Genomic DNA, 15,214 nt, shown 5'->3' with positions numbered 1-15,214 from the left:
CCAGTTGTATGTAAAGTATTACTTCCCCTCCACTTAGGAAGTAATTAATCAACTTGTTCTGTTTATGGAAATAAAATTGTTTTACTAAAATCTAGTGTAGTATTTCCATACTTGCCTCAGTTTAAACGTAGAATGTATCATTTGCATTAAGTCTTTTTTTTTATTTTGCTACTTATTAGGGTTACTGTCAGTGCCAGCCAGTGCGGGTGGTGATGGAGGATCTACAAGATCATCGATAAGTGATACATCGGCCATTAGCAGTTCTTCCACTAGAACTTATGTCAATGAGGCCTCTACCCTCATTGTAGAGACTAGTGAGAATGGAATTTTAAAGTAAGCCCCAAGTTATTAGACCAGTTTTCAAACCAAAACTTGAAAAAAGTAATTGATAAATTTTGCAAGTATCAGAATTTATATTGGAACTACTGAATTTGCAGTTCAGTAGTTTATGTACATGATGAAATGTTGGATTTAAGATTACTATTTAAAAGCATGTTTTTTTTTTGTAATTTACTCCAGCACAGGATTTTTATGTTATTTATTTGCAGACACTTCCTAATCCCTCTGGCACTACAACAAAAAAGCAAGTGGAGGAAAAAAGGCTTAAAACTACATGTTTTTGGAGAACACACTTTTATTGCAAAGCATATGCCTAGGTATGTAAACTGTCCCCCTGATAATAGTTTTGGTTAAAAGATGGTAGGTAATGTGAAACTGAAAGCACTATTGAGAATAGTCAGAGATATTTTTAAATTTTTCCCGAACCCTCTTAAAGTGTGCTCAGGAAGACACCATGTTGGAACAATGTTATTATGTCACCTCTAAGACGAAGATATCGACTGGGTTGGAATATTTATATATATTTTTCTGCTTTTCCAAAATTTCATCATGGTTATACTGTACATTACTTTCAAAAAGTGTTAAATTCATATTACATGGTTTACCTAGTATGGACCATGGATTAATAATGTACAGTAAACATATTCATTTCACAATAAACCAGTTGCTTGTAAAGAAATATTGGATTGCATTTTTCTTCAGTATTAACATAGAAGATACCATTGCTACCTTAAAGGGAAGTATAGTACCAAATAAACAAACTTGAAAAAGAAACTAGCTACCTGCAAATGCCAAAATGAATTTTCCTGTAGCATCCAGTATATCATGTAATGGGATATGGGGTGCCAAATGCAAAAGTCCAGTGTCTTACGTGAGGTAGGGCAATCTAAAATGAACAAACAATGAAATGGGAGACAATTTTCTGTACAGCAATTTCAAATTCCAAATATCTTTATCTCTGACTAATTTACTAAATACTGTATACCAAAAACCTCAAAATTTCATAAACTGTGAGAACCTCTTACAGTGATCCATTTTATAGGCATGTATATTGTATTTCTATATTTTAATAATAGTTTATAAATATTTTTCTGGTTAAATTGTTGTTATTGATCTAAAGATTAAGCGAATCAGATGATTTTATGTATATTTCCAGTTCGACCCCATGTCAAGTCTGTCAGAAGACCTTAGGACGAAGGTTTGGTAAACAAGGATACGAATGTCGAGATTGTGGCTTTAAATGTCATAAACCTTGTCATGTCAAAACCGATACAGTCTGTCCAAACTCAACCGTTAACAATATGGATCTGTGAGTACAAATGATCTTTTAGTGCATGAATTTTGTTAACATTGATTTAGAATTTTAGATTAACAGTATTAAGATGGGGAAAATAAAATTAGTTAGATTGACAGACGTTACCTTACGTTAACCACAATTTTTCCCATGATATTGGTGATGATTATTGCTATCAAGTTTTAGTATTATGAAATTCTGTTAAATTGTGTAATTTCCCTTCAGAAAAATGCATATAAATGTTTTATTTGTAGAGAACCGTACTGTTTGTAAGTATATGTATAATGCTTCTCCAGAATTTTTCACCATACGTATATAAACTATTTAAATTTATGCACACATGCACATAGATAATTTGTTACAGGTGCATTCTAGTTAATCACTAACCCACTTCTATGAGCTTATGATTGCAAATTAATCATCACATGGGATGTCTTGACTGTATTTTGATTTTAGAGGCTCATCAATATTCAAAATTATAACTATATTTTTTATGCTGCACAAGTTTTTGTTTTGTATGCTAGGCTAAAACATGCCTAGATATTTAACAGAATCTCAATACTGAAAGCTTTCTTAATATGTTCAACACTGATTTGATTTACCTGGTGTTATATTTTTTTAACCCCCACCCTTGCGAAAAAAGGTGATACACCATTTTTTCTCCATTATTTTTTCTAATGTAATGAAAGAATAAGCAAAATGTTTTAAATGCCTATTTTTAGTGGCTCTGATGTATAGTCACTTCCTGTTGTCCACATCATAATAGTTATGAAACTGCATGTCCACACACAAAAATGTAGCCAATCTATCTGTATTGTTTACATGTATCCAACAAAAGGGTGTTAATGCAATGGTGTTTACATGAATTGAAATACTTCTTACTTATAATGATGTTAGATTAGGGTGATCAGACAGTGCTGGATCATTGATTAAAATACACCAAATTATGTTAAGACCATTGATAATTCCTCTCTAGAGGAGGCTTCCATTCCACTGTAATATATATTCTTACTTTTTAACTCTACTACATATGTAGCAGATGTTTCTTAATGCCCTTTTCAATCCTCCAATTTCTTTCATCGAGTTCATCTTTGATGATAAGGGTTGTAATGACATGACAAATTCATGCCCATAGTGCTATAATCAGGTTGGGAGCATCAAGTTACTTATTGGATGAAATCTGGAAGACCTTTTTAACTGGATTTTCTCTCTTAAATGGTTTGTAGTACTCCTCCAATGTAAATATGCTCATAAAGACAAGTGGAAAGGGAATGTGTTAGATGATATCATAGTTAAAGATGTGGATAGAAGATAATCTTTGGCTTGGACTACCATTTGAAAAGGTAACTGAGTTGCTGATAAGACCATGGAGTAACACAGGATATAATTCAATAGGAAGCATGCTGGTTTCACCAAGAAGTACAGATACTTTGATGGAAGGCTATGCCCTGCCACCAAGGGGTAATAAGAGGATAGCTTTGAAAGGAATCTTCCCAAGGCCCCAGCAAGATCTCCAAGATCTTTCCATCCTCTCCACAATCCCTGACTCAGCCCTTCCCAGGAACATAAAGCCATTGATATTTGGCTGCTGAAAACCACTTAATTTTCTATGATTGCCCAGTGACAATTTCAATGGAACCTGTCTTCGGTTGGTACAACAGCAGTAAAAAATTCAATATTTTGATAAATCTTACCTCTAAATAGAACAAGCTATGAATTGGAAGTGCTTGATAACTTCTATATAAAATATTATAGTAAAAATCCCTAAACTTAGCTGATAAAACCCTCCTGATCATCTGAGAAGAGGCAGAAGGACACAGGAGTGGCTAAGGGTTTTAATGCATGCCTGCTGAGTTTGTATCCTTATTTAAGTAAGGCCTTGTGAATCCTTGTGTAGTTCAGGTACCAAAAGTTAGTTGTAGAATCCATTTAAAGGAAAGATAATCCTCCACCCTCCATGTCCAATCACGTTTCCACTCATTTTCATCAGGATTTTAGAAGATTCATATTCTGTATCCTAAAGTAAGCATCAGAATAGAAAAACAGGACACGGAAGCAATTTTCTCCCAATTCCCAGTAATCTGTAGTTAAATCTTGGTGGACAAGAAAGGCTTGAGTAATTGGAAGCCTGCCCTTGATCTAGGGTCATTCCGTTATTTCATACTTCACTCTCCTTTTAGTGTGGAAGGCACTTCCTTATTTCAATCCGTTAGAAAAAATTTTGTCTGCACTCGACCTTCATGGTATTCAGTTTTAGTTTCGGTCATATGACATCCCACAAGAAGAATTAACTGGTTATTGACCCAGATGGTACCTGGAAAGTTGACTCATAATTGTGCCATACTGGAGTACCCTGTAACCTTTCAGGAAATCATCTGCAGCTGCATAGAGATTCACATCAACCTAAAGAAAACATATAATATTTCTTCTTAAGAGGACCTCCACTTGGGGATGAATACTGACAAAGTGTCAACTCTAATTCATCTTTCACTAAAGATATAAGGCAGGTTCATGTCTGCCATTAACATCTTGAAAAGCATTTTCATTATCAGTCATAGAAACTTAGACTGCTAGAACAGATTTCTTAACTTGGAATGAGTTTCCAAAGACTGATGTAGCACAATCTTTCAAGCTCAACTTTAACAACTGATATCCCCCTCTTCTGAAGGATATGGAGTTCTAGATGTTTGCATATTGCAAGGACCTACTTTCATGGCTACAGGATAGCATTGCCCTTTTAAGGTCCCTTCCAATCCCTATTCCTTGAATTTTACACCAAAATCTTTTAAAGGGGTAAGGGTTTTGCTGGTCATGGTTTGGACAAAAACACTAGCTGCAATTAACTGGTTTATTTACACAAATATGAAATAAAGGCACTCGTGAGTGGAAATGTAAGAGATATTTACCTCTAAAAAGGTACACAATTACAATCCAGGTGTGTTTGTGCTCACCTGGTAAATGCTTAGAATATATTTTATTTACATGAACAAAATCATTTAAATAATCTAAATTGAAAGCTTACAATATTTGTTATTAAATGTGGGTTTCTGTATTGAAGATAGTGCTATTGATCCTGGAGTAAATGAAAAATATCTTCCACATTGTATTGTTTTTCTTGCAATTCCATGTTCATGCTGTCCTTGTGAGGTCTTGTTTTGGTAACTAGATTATTGCTGTGAGACACTGGGTAACAGTGAATACAGGATGATCACTATCAAACACGACCGAAGACACTTAAACTATAAAGGAAGAGAAACCAGTACATCCTCCATCTATAGCTCAGTCCTCTTGGGTCTAAAACTAAAAGTCTTCCATTATCAAATCAGAAGACATACAGTTGCCATAAGTTTTGACAGTAGGATAAAAGTAATTGTTTTATAAAAGCATGAAACATATCTTATTGAAAATACTGTACAGACAGAAGTTAAAAAAGGTCAGTTATAGATCTTTTGGTCTTACCAGAGTTGAGGTCCATTTTCATTACCTAATATGACCTTGTTTTCACAGGGTAGTTTGACAATCTTTTCTGCTGTTTAGTTTTACACATCCATAAAATTTTTCAGTTTTTAGTGATTTTAGAAGTGCCATAAAAGCAATTGAAAATTAATGTTAAGAAAAACTAACTAGTTCAGCTCATCAAGTATTATAATCATAATGTTACACAGAGTTGGTATAAATGTTGAAGTGAGCTGGATTTCTTATCATGCAAGCATTAAAGGAAATTGAGGTGAAGATAAATTAGCAAAGTATGCAACAGTTTTGACTAGATCAGACCTTTACAGAATTTTTTCCTTCCGGTACCTATCAGAGTTCAGTAAAATGTATATTTTTAACAAACTTCTAGATTCTGTTAGCAACATTGTGGTATTCCTTTAACTTCCAATCACCTGTTCCAAGGAAGTCATAAAATTTTTGATTAGTCTTTCAAAATGGCTTATTCCTTTGTACAAGAGGCAAACTTCACTCTTGCTGTTTGATTTTATAAATTTTCTGCTCTGGTGTTCTATTCTCTTTATACAGTACAAAATTTAATACTAAACAAAGTCAAATGTGATGCTGTCTGGATAAACTAAATTTTATTTCTTTAACCCAGGGAATGTCTCTTAATTGTATGTTAGGAAAATTTCTCTTGACCGTGTAGTGTACCGTGTCTTGCAGTTCTACAATTTTCATACCTCTCATTTTCCTCCCGTCTGCTTTTTCTCTTCATTGAAAATCCTTTATGATTTTGGATATCTTGTCAGAATATTTTACAAATCTACCTAGAAGCCAGCAGAGCCTAACATATGACCTGAACTCTAAAAGCAATCTTACAATGAAGTGGGATGACTAACTTAAATTCTGTATCTTACATTTGGACACCATCCTAACCAGAGAACTATTGTTGTGTTATTTAATTTACCAAAACATCTTAAAAGATATTTTCCTTGATACATTGCATAAAAGTTAACAATGGTCTGTTCTTTAATTTATCAAAGAAAAAGGCTGAAGGTAATGATTTTTTCTATGAATAACTGGTCCTTTGTGACAGGAAAATACTGTCTTTTGAGGTTTGTGTGGATCATATTTGCATTACATCGTATACTCAATGTTACTGCTTCTTTTTGTGATAGTTAATGTTGGTTTAATAGAAATATTTATGCATCCTCTTTCCGAGTACTGTGTATATTAATTTCATTAAGTGTAAGAAGTATCATTATTTTTTGGTATATAGATTGATTTGTACACTAAATGAATGTTACCACCTAATATTGGAAATACTGTAGCTTTTTTTAATACTTGCATGAATCCATGTCCATGGTTTGTTAAGTGAATAGGAAACAAATTCATTTTACTAATTTACATTCTGCTTTGTCTAAACTGCATGCAGCATGGAAGTGACATGTGACGAACTGGGAACTGTCTCCATACAGAAATTATCTAAGTTTCCTAAAACTATTGCCACTCCTAGTCTCCCTACTATCTCTGAATATACTGCGTCAGAGAAAAAACTACATGGATTTAGATTTAGCTATTCTTCTTTAACTTCACAAATATCTTTGGAAAATGGAAGACATCACAGATATAATACAGTAGAAAAGGAGTTTGATGGGAAATTTTTACCAAAGGTTGCTCGATCTGTCTCTTTTGGTTTTGCAAAAGCGCGTCCTAAAATCAAAATTCGTGAAAAGGGACTAGGGATGTCGACCAGTCTACCTGATGCTCCTGTTTCATCAGACATGGCAGAGCTTTTGTTACCTGTTATACATGTTGAACAATATACAGAGGATAACATAGATTACAGATAAAGTTTTCACTTTCAGTGTAGCTATTTAATCTGCATTAGTGTGGTTGTGATTTGCATTCCAACCGTATTTTTCTATTTGTTTGGAAAGATAACAATTGCACATAAGGCTTTTTCTTTCATTAATCAGTGAATACTATATAACAAGATAAGAATGATTGCTTACTTTTATATTGAAAATATGTTTCAACAGTAAATTTCACAATTACAAACTTGTTTACCCATTATCTGCAATTACAAGCTCTAAAAGTTGAACGTTCCCATTTTTTCATTGCTTTGTTATTTATTTTCTGCATTGTCTTGTGTGTGCACAACTTTTTCACTCAAGCATTTTCTGAAAAACAATGAAATGAAAAAAATACAATTTATTATCTCAAACTTACCTAATATCCATTGTGCCATACATTTTACAAGCATAACTTGATTGACAAACTAAAAATTCAATGACTAGTCGTAGGTTTGTATGACTATCTCTCGTATATTAAACCTTGAGAAGTACTTCCACACTAAATGGCCAACAGATACCATCATCCAGAAGCTAACATTCTCATTTTGTCCCCGCCAGATGTGGGGAAGAGTGTGGGATATAGTAAATGTTGGGTAAGTATTGAAATACAGTAATAAACTCCATTTTTAACCCTTTCACCCCCAGGCTATTTGGAAATTTCCAACCCTTAACCCCGAGGGGGTTATTTTTTTCCCAGCACATTTTGCAGTATATTTTTTTTAAATTGCTCTAACAGCCTTAATTCTTGTCATAGAGAGGTCAGGTTGGTCTCATTCTCTTGGAAAATGCCTGAATTTTCTCAAAATATTATCAAAAATATGAAAAAAAAAAATTATAGCATTTTTTTGCAAGGACGTACCGGTACGTCCATGGGGGTAAAAAGGTTAAAATATTGTTTATTTCAGTAAGTATTAGCCCCATTCTCTGTGCTGATTACCATACTGTCCAGATGGTGGGTAATGGCAAAGAATATGGAGAGTCATGAAAATCCACTCTTGAGATCATAGATGATTACCAAAAAGACTCTAGGATCAAACTACAGACAACTTACCCTGAAACAATCTGAGGTTGGTAGAGGCCTTGTAACATCTCTAATTCTATAAAAATGTTGAAAAAACTTGCAAAATCAAGGCTTCCCTCATCACAAAGACTACCAACAACTAAATCCAAAGTCAAATAAACTTTAACTCAAACCCTAACTTAATTGCCTTATAAAAGTAAACTACAGTACTATATACTAAACAAAAACAAAGAAATGATAATCACTTGTGTAATCTAAACTGCCTTTTGCTGCATCAAAGGGACCTAATGAACAACAGATCTACACACAACCTTCTTTGCCCCATTGGCATATACTCATTACCTTTTGGAGGGAAATTTTGTCAAGAAATTCAGAGAAGTAGCTATTCCTCTAATGTCATGCATTTTAACTTTGAAGGAAGGAAGAAGAGGTTTCTTTGAAATTTTAACGTAAGGAATCAGATTTCTTTAAGTAATCTTTTAATGACCTAATGAGGCAAAGAGATATTTCCTGGATACTTCTTTCCACCTTGGCATTTAGAGAGAGAATAACAAAATACTTTGGTGCAGAGGGTACCTCTTTATCAGCATCCTACATTGCAGGACACTGCTTGTAATTAACCCTCTTGGCTGAAGCAAGGGCTACTAAAAAGACGGTGTTCAAGAAAAGCTCTCTTAATGAAACTGATTTTATGGCTTTACACTGAGATGCCAACAGAAACTTCAAAACTACGTCCCAATTCCAGATGATAGAAATTGACTAGGCAAATTCTCGATACAGAAGGATCTGATAACAACCTTAATGACTGTATTCTTGGTAGATCAAAATGTCTGGGCTGTATTATTGAAGCCAACAAAACTCTATAACATTGATAGTAGCAGGCGAGGAACCTTAAGCATATCTGAGGAAAAATAATTATGGTGAATTGTATTTTCCAAAGAAGAGTGGGTAGTCAAAAACATCCGGAATTGCACCAGGTGAAGTACAAATCCCATTAGTTCTATTATAAATAATGGGTGTACTTTCACTTAGAAGTAATTATTGAAGTCTAAATCATTTTGAAAAACTTTTAGTTCTGAGCACACTGCAGGGTCAATTTTTTCAGTCAAAGCAAGAGAGTATTGTGTTGTACAGTATTAGATATCTGTGTGGTTGTTCGAGAAGATAGATTCTTCCTTGTGGATAGGTTCTAAAGCCAATCTGCTAGTAATGGCCAGATGTCTATGAATCACTCCCAATGGGGTTGGAATGGAGCCACAAGAGTCATCCTTGCATTTCTTAAACATCTGATCATGGCAAAAGGAGGTAAAGCATAAGGTGTATGTTTGAATATTCCTTCAGTATAGCATCCACTGTACAGGCCCAAGGGTCTGGTACTGGAGAACACATGTTTAGTGAAAATATAATACTATTTGATCTGGGAGATCTCTATACTCATCAAATATATTCTGTAAAACAGGCGAAGCATATGAGTGTCAAGCTTAGACTGTATATATGAATCTTGTTACAAATTACACAAAATCTTATTTCATAAGCCGTACCTTCAATGTTAAATTAAAAATGATTATATCCACACTACTATCTGAAGTCTGATAAACATCTTAGAATTTTTATTTTTTATACAAAAGTAGCTTCACCAAATGAGATGTTAACTAAGCGGTTGACAAAACAAGAATGATGGTTTCAAGATGGTGTAGTTCTCAAGGTATTAGATAGATGGGCTAGTTAAACAAAGCCACTACTAGTCCACTAATTTTGAGTTTATTAACAAAGCCGTGCTTGCAAAATGTTCAGTACAATAAACATTCAGTAAGACCTAAAATAATAAAAATTTTGTACTTATAGCTGCTGTGTTAATTTTAAGATATCGTTATTTATTTATTTAAGAGGTTACTAATGAATTACATCTGACTGGATTCCAAATTTTACTTCAGCTAAAAATTATTACAAATATACCTATCCTAAAAACTGTCTTCTAAATGATAATCCAATACATATTCACAATTATGTTTTTTTTCTTGGGATAGATTCGTAGATATCCAAATGCTTCTAATAATATCTGGTCTTTCATGTCGAAGGAAAATATGAATTCTGTACTGTAGATAGATGTGATTCGTGAGCTTTTTATTTTAATTCATTAATATGCCTTGAATTTTTTATTTTCATAATGACAAAAATTATACTGAATTTTACAGTGGCTTATTTTACTCATGCTTTTAATATTTTCTTGTACCTAATTATTTTTTATAATTTGTAAGAAAAGTTATAATTCTTTATTTCATTTAAAAGAACAGAACAGTGTAATGAATTTTGCATAACTTAATACCTTAGAGAGAACATTGATTGGCAATATGACATTATTAGTTATCATAGTAATATGCAGTTCTGTTTGCAAGGCAGAGGCTAATTTTTCATCTTCACTTGTCAAAAGTAAATAGGTTTACAAGTATTGGCAAGTCAACAGTGTTTTTTTAGGCATTCAGTACTTAAAGAGAGGCTATTATTTTATCATTTAGTTCATAGTTAACTGTTTTAAGAATTCATCCAAATTATAAAATAGCCATTGGATCGAAATCAGTTGATTTACTGTCTCTAACATGTTATTAATTAAATGTCTCTAGCATGTGTTAATAAATTTATTTATCTGTGGTTAGGTTTTAGTAGCTAATTCTGTTGTGCACTATTTTGCATGTAGCTTATACATTTGGAAAGATATGTCCCCAACATCCACACCAAAACCATGTCAGAAAGTTCCAATTTTATTTACTGTGAATAGAAGTAGTGTAGCTTATTTTAAAGTTTGTGAGTGTTAAACCTCTTATTTTCAATATTAAACTTACCCGATAATCATGTAGCTGTCAACTCCGTTGCCCGACAGAATTCTATGGAGGGATACGCCAGCTATCACAATACTAGAAGGGGGTGTACTTACCAGCGCCACCTGTGGCCAGGTACTCAAGTACTTCTTGTTGACACCTCCTCAATTATTCCTCTGTCGTGCTTCCGGCAAGACGTTCTGGGATACGCTTATGTTCTTGGAGTATTTTCACGACTTTGGTGAAGTATTTCTCTTTGATTTCGGCTGTCGCTTTACTGGAAACTTCTATATTAGCTTAGTTAGCTTTTGGAATTAATTTGATTAATTATGGTGACGAAGAGAGTATGAACTCTCTTTCACCTTTCTTGGCCGACCCTTCCCTTAGACGGAAGTGTTGGTGTCTAAGAGAGTATAGACTCTCTTTCTTAATTTTGCTTAACAAAAGTTATAGATTTATTTTATATCTCTCCGCCTCTTATAGGCCTCTTCGATTACTTCCTTTTATTATAAACTTATTAAAATTAATTTTTATATTTGTTTATATTCGACCTTCCTAATAGTAGGCGGTCTTTTCTTGGTACCGAAGTTAATTAACATTGAGCCCGTCATTTCGGTTTTACCTGTTAACATATTATGCTATTTCCGCCACAGAGTTTGAAAGAATTTCTTTGATAGTCTCGTACTGTTTTCAAAGTTGAACTAACGTTTTGTTTTGTCTCTGCAGTTGTTGACGTTCAGAACGTTCAACTTGCACTCTATCGTTACGATAGAGAAAGAATGTTCACGGTTTCACGTTGCAGTAAGAGTAACCGTGTCTAGCGTTTTGTTCATTCTTTCTTAACTTAATGGTTTTGATCCTAATAAAGGAACTTTTCATTTTGGGAAATATTTCAGTTTTTTCCTTTAACAATAATATGTTTTAACGATATATATGATTGGGCTCTTCTCTCAGGTTCTAAGTCAAGAGAGAGAGAGAGAGAGAGAGAGAGATAGAGACGGAGGGAGAAAGAGGAGGATAAACGTTTCATTCAAGCCTGCCAGGCGTACGAGTAACGTCGTTATCGTTTTTGCTCTTCTCCCTAGTCTCTTTAGGGGAAGAAAGTAAACGTTTCTAGAGTGATCTAGTGTTTAGTCTCTTTCCAGCCACTGAATTATCTTTCATTAGATTTTTCTGTTACATTGTAATTCTGTTTTCGCAATTACTAACTTTTGAGAAAGGATAGAATTGCGTGTTTCAGGTACAAACCACTTAAAGTTTCGAGTTCAGTGAAATAAGTGCAAACAGAAAATCAAAGTGATAAGTGATTAGCGCAAAGTGTGTCAGTGTTGTGCGTGAGGGTACTTCTGTGCGCGCCAGTCGTCCTCCCAGTCCGGGACCTCTTGCAAGCTCCCAAGCCCAGGGGAGAAGCAATGTCGAAGGGCATAAGGGTTCAGCAGGCCTTGATCGGCGCACAGAAGTATCCTCGGTGGTTGTGGGCGTGTCTTACCGAGACCGTCACTCCCACCCGCAGACGATTGAGCCCTTATTTTGCTCGTCTGCAGAAGAGATTTAGGGGAGAAAACGCTGGTCTCAGGTCTCAAGACCTCTTAAACGTAAAGTCCAGACCTATGCCAGACGTACGAAGTTAGAGTTCAACAACCCGGATGCAGTCATTGGGTTAGCTCTGACTCTCCTCAGTCATCATTTGAATGCACTCCGCCTAAGAGGAGTAAGGTTCTGCCGCAACAGATCTCTGCTGTTAAGGCTTTACCTCAGCAGACCTTAGTGTCTGCCGACCCCAAGTTGACTCTTCTGCAGTCCATGCAGTCACAACTTTCGGTCTTGATGCATGAGTGTCGGGCTGAGAGTGTTGCGCCTCCGCCTCCGCCTACACTCCCTCCGCCTGCGCTCGCTCCGCCTGATCGCAGTACCACCTGCCAGGCGTACGATGTTGAGCCACGTTCTGAGTTTGCTGTTCCCAGTGGTGTTCAGCCTCCGCCTTCTTTAAGGCAACCTTTACAATGGGATCAGGAGGATTATACCTCTCTTCCTCCGCCTCCACTTGCTGCTCCACCAGTGATGCAACACTCGGTTGAGGTACAACAACCTCTCCCGTCCTTGAGTCAGTCTCTACACCTTAGCCTTGCGCCTCAGGAGCCTCAGCTTGCGAGACATTTACCTTGTTCTGCGCAGCCTCTACCTCATCGCGCTCCGCTCACACCACAGGAACAGGAACTTGCTACTCCGCTTCCGCCAACCGCTCAGCAAGCGCTACCCTTGGGTTCAGCCACTCATGCCAGGAGTCAGCCTCCTCCACCCATGCGCCTACCTTCTGCTACTTCCTTTGATCAGCCTTTGCAGACTGAGCCTCAGGTGTTCCCTCAACAGAGTCTTGAAGAGGAAACCACAACTATTGTTGTTCCAGCTCGTTCTGACTCTGCTGTTCAGCATACCTTACCTCCATTTTCAAACCTTATGATAATGGAGGTTATTTGTATTACTTATAAAAATATATTTGTATTCCTTGCAATATATTTTTAACAATATCGCAGAATATGGCAAAAAATATGAATCATGAGTTATGAATGTAAGGTAAATATTATGTTGATATTTAAACCCCATGCAAGCATGCATAAAGCACTCTAGCACTGGTCATGGAATTTCTGAGAAATGTTAAACGCCATGCACACGCTCTGCTTACCTTACAGCATGCTCTGCTTACAGCATGCTCTGCATACTACATGCTCTGCATACAGCATGCTCTGCATTCAGCATGCTCTGCATACAACATGCTCTACATACAGCATGCTCTGCATACAACATGCTCTGCATACAGCATGCTCTGCATACAGCATGCTCTGCATTCAGCATGCTCTGCATACAACATGCTCTACCTACAGCATGCTCTGCATACAGCATACTCGGCATACAACATGCTCTGCATACCTTACCGCATGCTTCTCAGTCACACATCTTTGGTTGTTGCCAACTCACTAGACTGTCAAGCAGTTTCATAACGTTGCCTTCTAGTCTGCTGCTTTTGCACCAGTGAACCCTCACTGAGAGAACTTAGCTTTTCTAGGATATGGTCCCTGTAGATGAGAAAGTTCTTTTCTCCCTCCTTCTGATATTCCCTTGAGGACTCTGTCATTTGGAGGGAGCCTTTAGCTGCATAGCCTCTTATGGACTTTTATTTAAGCATAACATGCTTCCAGGGAAGGTAATGGTTCCACTTCAGTCGCTAATCCCGTCTGTTACCACACCTGCTCCCTTAGACCTTGAGCTGTGTTGCAAGACATGCAGTCCAAGCTTAGTCCTTGTTAGAGGATTTTTTGTTTACGGAGTCAATGTGTCACGGGGAAGACGTTCAACAACCAACAGAAGTGACTTGTTGTGACGCAGTGCGGCAACCTCAGCAACCCGATAAGGAGTTGTCTGTATGACCCAGACAGTCTAGACAGATTCGGGTTGTCACTGTACTTCCTCGCTTGCCCATGATTGACAGTTCACAGACTGTGCAGCAGTATCATGATCTTGTGTCCGGCTCCGTCAGACGACTGGCTTTTAAGAGCTCCCTCAAGTCGTCGCTGTCTGGAGATTTTCAAATGGACTATGGATCTGACCAAGGAACTGGGCCTCCTGGTCAATTTTGAGGAGTCTCAGCTCGTTCCATCCCAGACCATTGTCTCCTTGGGTATGGATCTTCAGAGTCGAGCTTTTCGGACTTTTCCGTCGGCCCCAAGGATCTTCCAAGCCCTAGAATGCATCCAGAGCATGCTGAGAAGGAACCGATGCTCAGTCAGGTAGTGGATGAGTCTAACAGGGACACTTTCATCGCTGGCCCTGTTCATCGTGTTAGGGAGACTCCACCTCCCCCCCCTTCAGTATCATCTAGCTGCTCACTGGATAAAGGACATGACGCTAGAGACGGTCTCAGTTCCTGTTTCCGAAGAGAGGAGGTCTTCTCTCGCGTGGTGTAAGAACAGCTTTCTTCTCAAGGAAGTCTACCTTTGGCTGTTCAGAAACACGACCGCCGTCTCCTCTCGGACGCATCAGACACGGGCTGGGGTGCGACTTTGGACGGACAAGAATGCTCGGGAACATGGAATCAGGAGCAAAGGACACTTCACATCATTTGCAAGAAGTTGTTGGCGGTTATTCTGGCCTTGATAAACTTCAAGTCCCTCCAGCTTAACAAAGTGGTGGAGGTGGACTCTGACAACACCACAGCCCTGGCTTACATCTTCAAGCAGGGAGGGACTCTTTCGTGGAAGTTGTTCTAGATCGCAAGGGACCTACTCATCTGGTCTAAAGATCGAAAGCTAACTGGTAACGAGGTTCATTCAGGGCGGTATGAATGTCATGGCAGATCACCTCAGACGGAAGGGTCAGGTCATCCCCACAGAGTGGACCCTTCTCAAGAATGTTTGCAACAGACTTTGGGCCCTGTGGGGTCAGCCAACCATAGATC

The 15,214-nt window shown here is 37.1% G+C and overlaps 1 protein-coding gene across 1 annotated transcript in view; it reads left to right on the top strand.

Moving 5' to 3' along the window:
- Positions 1-15,214, top strand: part of LOC137650469 (serine-rich adhesin for platelets-like) — a 140,438-nt gene that overhangs the window by 111,814 nt on the left and 13,410 nt on the right. Inside the window, exons 8-10 of the mRNA XM_068383694.1 lie at positions 180-333; positions 549-656; positions 1,496-1,648. Coding sequence (XP_068239795.1) covers positions 180-333; positions 549-656; positions 1,496-1,648 — 415 coding nt within the window. The remainder of the gene's footprint in view (positions 1-179; positions 334-548; positions 657-1,495; positions 1,649-15,214) is intronic.

This window comes from Palaemon carinicauda, chromosome 12, assembly GCF_036898095.1.
Source record: "Palaemon carinicauda isolate YSFRI2023 chromosome 12, ASM3689809v2, whole genome shotgun sequence".
In the NCBI taxonomy this organism is placed as follows: domain Eukaryota; kingdom Metazoa; phylum Arthropoda; class Malacostraca; order Decapoda; family Palaemonidae; genus Palaemon; species Palaemon carinicauda.
This window is presented reverse-complemented; position numbering and strand designations above follow the sequence as displayed.